The sequence below is a fragment of the Rhinopithecus bieti genome, unplaced genomic scaffold (assembly GCF_001698545.2).
Source record: "Rhinopithecus bieti isolate Rb0 unplaced genomic scaffold, ASM169854v2 scaffold_61117, whole genome shotgun sequence".
Classification (NCBI taxonomy): Eukaryota; Metazoa; Chordata; class Mammalia; order Primates; family Cercopithecidae; genus Rhinopithecus; species Rhinopithecus bieti.
In genome coordinates, this window is record NW_016824934.1 from 2,574,537 (window position 1) to 2,580,536 (window position 6,000).

The window sequence follows — 6,000 nt, forward strand, 5'->3', positions numbered from 1 at the left end:
CTATCTTCTATCATTTATTTTTTATCAATAATAGGCCTGATGTCAATCTCATTCTTTCCTTTGCAGATAAACTTTGTTTGCTCTCTGAATACTTTGTCAGTTCCTCTTTATCACGTATTCTGAAATTTCATAAGCAGGCATTTAGTGTAGGCCTTTTGTTATTCTTTACTTCTGCACTCATAAGGTGTTTTCAGAAGACTTGTCTGTCTTCAGTTTGGGAAAATTTCCTTCTATTACTTCTGTGATTATAACTCCATACTATTTCAATTTTACATCAGATGAACACTGAAGGTTTAGAATGTCTTCTATATCATGTGACTTTTGTTCATGCTTTCCACCATTTTCAGTTCAAAACTGAATTCTGAAGGAACTCAATCTTCCAATTCATTAATTTGCTTTTAATTGCGTCCACTCTATTTAGTCCAATTATGCATTTTAATCCTGATAATTACATTCTTAAATTCTAAGATATTTGATAGGTTTGAATTCATTTTAATACATATGTTCTTTATAAATGCAATAATCTCTCTTTTCTCTCTGTGAATCTTACTTTCACTTATTTCAAAGTCTCTGTTACCTATTCATTGTCTCACTGGGTATTGCCTTTTGTTTATTAAGTTTGGTGCCTCATTTGTCTACCATAGGTTTTCCTCAAATGTTTAATCATTCTTGGTAGTGAGATCGTTTCAGAGTCCCTAACTGTCTGTCTGTGTATGCTGTTTCTGTTTACTATTCCTCACCTCCAGTGATAATGTGGGAAATGTAGGACATCATGCCAGGTGTCATGTACATGGCAGGAATCTGTCTTCTCAGGATGAGGCTCCTTGAGCTTCCTGACAATCGAAGGTCTCTTGAGGTATCTCCCAGCCTCTCTGGCCTATGTTAAGGTCATTGCTTTAGCTTGGATTCAGAGTATATTGGGGGAGGAGGTTACTACAGGCCTAGCTTCTCTATATGTATCTCGTTATCTAATACTTCAGACCCTCTCCCTACTATTTGAATCTGACTAGTTTGGCTCTACCTGGAACTGCACCTACCTGAAGAACACACTGATACACAATGATCTGTATATGTTTTGAACTGTGACTCCACCAGGTTTTATTTCTCCGTGGGTGTGATTCCTCATGCTTAGTATCTGTAAGGAATTCCTGAGATTTCCATCCACTAATGGAGGGACCCTTTCTTGTTTTCCCATGCTGTTATCAATTTATTCACATAAATATATATTTATATAGGTACACATGTACACATTTTCTGTCAACGCATGGAATTAGGAGTTGTGAATATGCAGCTGATGATGGTAGTGTAATTAAAGAAAAGCATTAATTCAGCCTACCATCTTCATCACGTTCTTAGTTTCATTATTTGCTGAACAGTGAGTAGTCCAATGTTAATACGGCTATTTTTTAAAATCTCAGACTCGTATATCCAACTTCTATTTGACATCTTTCCTTGAATTTCTTACAGGCATCTCAAGCTTAACATGTCTAAAACTGAATTACTGATCTTAATCTACCAAACCTGCTCTATTCAAGCATCATCCACATATCAGAACCCTTGGAGCAAATTCTTCATAATTCCTTTTCCCTCACTTATCACCACATAGACCCGACAAAATAGACTTGACTTCTTTCCATCTTTACTGCTATTAACTTTGTCCAAGCACTATTATTTGTCACCTGGGCCAGTACAAGAACCTCCTAGTTGTTCCTATTGCTTCTCTTCTTCCTAAGTCACTCTTCCCAGATCAGCCAGAGCCAATGTTTAAAAATATAAATCAGATTATGTCACCTCCCATTGCTTAAAACTCTTCTATTACTTCTCACTGCTGTTAAAATGAATTCCAAAGTCTTTCACATTAAAGGTTATCTCTGAATCCCAATCTGGAGGTTAAGTCTCCACTATTTATTTAAAGATCTCTTTGAAGTCAGTAGCTTATTAGCCTGCCCAGGTTTCATAAATTTGGAATCTTCTCTTTATTCTACTACCTTGCCAAGATGCTCCATAACTTTATCTTGAATGAATATAATTCCTCTTCATTATAATGCCTATATCACAAAACTGTTATAGTTGTACTTTTTCTTTTTTGAGATGGAGTCTCGCTCTGTCACCCAGGCTAGAGTCCTGTGGCGCAATCTTGGCTCACTGCAACCTCTGCGTCCTGGGTTCAAGTGATTCTCCTGCCTCAGCCTTCCACGTAGCTGGGACTACAGATACACGCCACCATACCTGGCTAATTTTTGTATTTTTAGTAGAGATGGAGTTTCGTCTTGTTGGCTAGGCTGGTTTCAAACTCTTGACCTCCAGTGATCCACCTGCCTTGGCCTCCCAAAGTGCTGGGATTACAGGCATGAGCCACTGCATGTAGCCAGTTGTACTCTTTAGATAACAGTCATTTCTATCTACTTGTAGCTAGATCAGTCCCTTTACCAACTATCTTTCTGAAATGAGTAAGTCCAGTTAAAAGTCTGAATGCCTTAGTCCAGCTTGCTATAAAACGGAAATATTCCCAGTTGAATCTCAATACGACAGGTTAATCCAAGCTTTGCTACCATGTGATCTTGGGTAAATGTCTTATGTACTCCAGGACACAGACTCTTTTTCTATCAAATGAGGAGGGTAGGGTTACACGAATTCTAAGGTGTCTTCCATATCCAGTAGTCACAAAATCCATGATATGATATATTTCTTCAGAAAAAGTGTAGTATAGTACCTATCATTCAAATCCCATAAAAATTATACAGAAGGAAATACTCTATTTCACAATTAACAGCTTTTGACAAAGAGGAAAACAATTTGACCCAAACCTTCTGGAGACAACTTAAGCCCCACGTACCATTTTGCTATCACCATAAATTCACTCTGCCAACGTTTAGTGCTGTCTTGAATTGTCCAATGAACACATACAACCTCAAGAATTAAAAATACAGTAACAACAAAAATGAGTACTACTATTACCTACCACTTCTCTAATCACACATAAGATCTACTTACTACTGTGAACATCAAGATCAATGCACGATATCACTATTGTAATTATTTTAGAACGCCACGAAATGCAACCATGTAAGGTAAGAAACTTAATCAACTGAATGGTTTTAGACTATTTTGGGTAACGACCAAAAACGAACTATAATAATCAAGTAGGAATGGGAAATACAGGAAAAAAACAAGACAGAAAAGGTACCAAAAACATTTCCTTGAAAGGTCAGTAAAGATCAATAGTTCATATCGGTTTACACAAAGAGCCAACAGGTCCCCGTAGCACCTCCACTTTTATAATGATGTTAAAAGAAGAAGCTCTCTCTCCAAATTAGTTATTAGTTTCATCCAGTGTTTTCATAGTCTTTAAATCTGACCACAGTCAATTCTAAGTCTTAATCAAAATCATTAACACCAGAACAACGATGACAAAAATAATTCCCTCTTTCCCTGATGACTTAAAACTCCTACTTCCCACAAACTGTATAACCTTGAAAATGGGAATCTACTCCCATAGACACTTAATTACTATGCCAGGTTTGAGTACTGCTCCTTGTATTGATGGATTTCATAAATTAAATGATCCACATTGCTTTACCTGATACATTCCAACTCCAATGTGCTTCGGCTCAATTTTCACTAGCTCAGCTAATGGATCTTGTACACGCCTCGCTATGGAAACTGAAAAAACAGAATCAGAAAACAAGTATGACTTAATGTGAAAAGCAGTACCTAATAATTACTTACATTAGTTCCTCATAATGTAAGTACTTAATCCTGTCCCTCCTCATCATCCCTCTAAAAAGGCCAACAATTCAGCTAAGTTTCAAAGTTCTCTTTTCCCTCCACACAAAAAGTAAATGCAAACTTTCATGATGAATTACGTCATCAGAATTTCTAAGCATTCTTCAACACAAGTAGTTTGACAGGATTATAGATTTAGAAAAACAAATAAAACGTTTATTCCCTATACTTACATGATTACCTATTCATTCTTTATGTAAAGCATAATAGGATACCTCATACTTTACAGAGCAAGCAAAATCTTGTTTTAAATAATTCTGCATTATTACAAATATGATATTTCTATATGTCAAATATGCTTATTAGAACTAGGTCCCCCAAATAATGAACAAATGATATAATTACCTCCTTTTTTAAATTTCTTTTTTTTTAGAGATAGGGTCTCACTCTGTTGCCCTGGATAGACTGCAGTGGTGCCATCACAGTTCACTGCAGCTTTGAATTCCTGGGCTCAAGCAATCCTCTTGCCTCACCCTTCCAAAGTGTTGGGATTACAGGCATGAGCTACTGCACCCAGCAGAATCATATCTTAATGCAACTAGAGATCAAGTTACTTGGCTAATGAATATACTCATGTGGCCTTGAATATGACTGCAAGATTGCCCTGGCAAGTGATCTCCTTCTGTCCCAACTGCTTGTCTCTTAACACACCATAGTTCTAATTACATCCCTTTCTTGACCATTACAATCCATGCTCAAGAAACTTTAGAGTTAATTTCAAACATTCCTTTAACTGTGTCACGATTTTACTTGATCGTCATTTATTGTCATTTTTTTACCAAATATCAATAAAAATTCACATCTTTAATTTATAAGATAGAGTTAGCTAGAAAAAAAGATATTACAACTCTTACGAATAGTTCTAAAGGCAACCTCCCTCTCCAGTAGCATATTTATGTTGAGTCTTTCTGCATGAACTGATTCCATTTTCAAAACACATGGAAGCTGATCAGTGTCACCTTCTCATACAGGTTGGATGAAATATAAATTCATTAAGTGAAAATATTAAGACCATCAAGGAAAATCCCATGCCTGTTTCCATGTTAAGCTGTTCAAGGTCTGGAAACGAAAGTCATCTCTTGCAAGAGACTCTCAGATTCTCCAGTCACTGATTTGTACCACTTCTCTAATCAGACATAAGATCTACTTATCTACTGTGAACATCAAGTTCAACGCATGATCATTCAAGTCTTTTTCATATCTTTTATTACTACATCTAACATATAGTGACATATAGCTCCTTGCAAAGCAAGTTAGAGAACATTCAGCTGGTGTTATACAATCTATTTCTCTCCCAGAAGAGATGGGGATTACAAAGCCTTCACATACATCTTTATTATTTGAAGAAATCAATTACAAAAGGTTAGTTAGTGCAAGCATTGAAGGTGACAGGAGAAATGCTTTCCTCTAATAACCACATTCATAATTACAGATTTAAAGCAGAGATATGCTTGAATTTCTCTAAAGCAAGTATTATTTCTTTAGCCTAACATTTAAATGTGTAATGCAGTAAGAATGATTTTCAACATGTATACACTGCCTATATACTTTTGAGTAAAACAACAAGAAAAGCCCCACAACAGTAAACCAAGTCAAGAATTTAAGAATATATGGATACCTCATTGTATTGCATTTCATTTTATTGTGCTTCTCAGACACTGCATTTCTTACAAATTGAAAATTTGTGGCAACCCTGAATTGGGCAAGTCTATTGGTGCCATTTTTCCAACAGCATGGGCACACTTCTGGTCACTGTGTTACACTCTGGTAACTCTCAGCAATATTTCAAAATTAAATTATATTTGTTATGGTAATCTGTGACCAATGATCTTTGATATCACTATTGTAATTGTTTTAGAACATCACGAACCACACCTATAAGGTAACAAACTTAATCAATAAATGATGCGTGTGTTCTAACTGCTCCACCAACTGGCTATTCCCCTCTCTCCCTCTCCTGGGGCCTCCCTATTCCTTGAGATAAAATGGTATTGAAATTAGGCCAACATGCCTATGTCCTGAATGGTACTACCTAGATTTTCTAGGTAGTACCATTCAGGACATAGGCATGGGCAAGGACTTCATGTCTAAAACACCAAAAGCAACGGCAGCAAAAGCCAAAATTGACAAATGGGATCTAATTAAACTAAAGAGCTTTTGCACAGCAAAAGAAACTACCATCAGAGTGAACAGGCAACCTACAGAATGGGAGAA

The 6,000-nt window shown here is 36.4% G+C and overlaps 1 protein-coding gene across 2 annotated transcripts in view; it reads right to left on the reverse strand.

Moving 5' to 3' along the window:
• SRBD1 (S1 RNA binding domain 1) overlaps positions 1–6,000 on the reverse strand; it is a 230,276-nt gene that overhangs the window by 87,248 nt on the left and 137,028 nt on the right. For both annotated transcript variants that reach the window (XM_017862740.1, XM_017862741.1), the window contains exon 16: positions 3,581–3,663. In XM_017862740.1, coding sequence (XP_017718229.1) covers positions 3,581–3,663 — 83 coding nt within the window. The remainder of the gene's footprint in view (positions 1–3,580; positions 3,664–6,000) is intronic.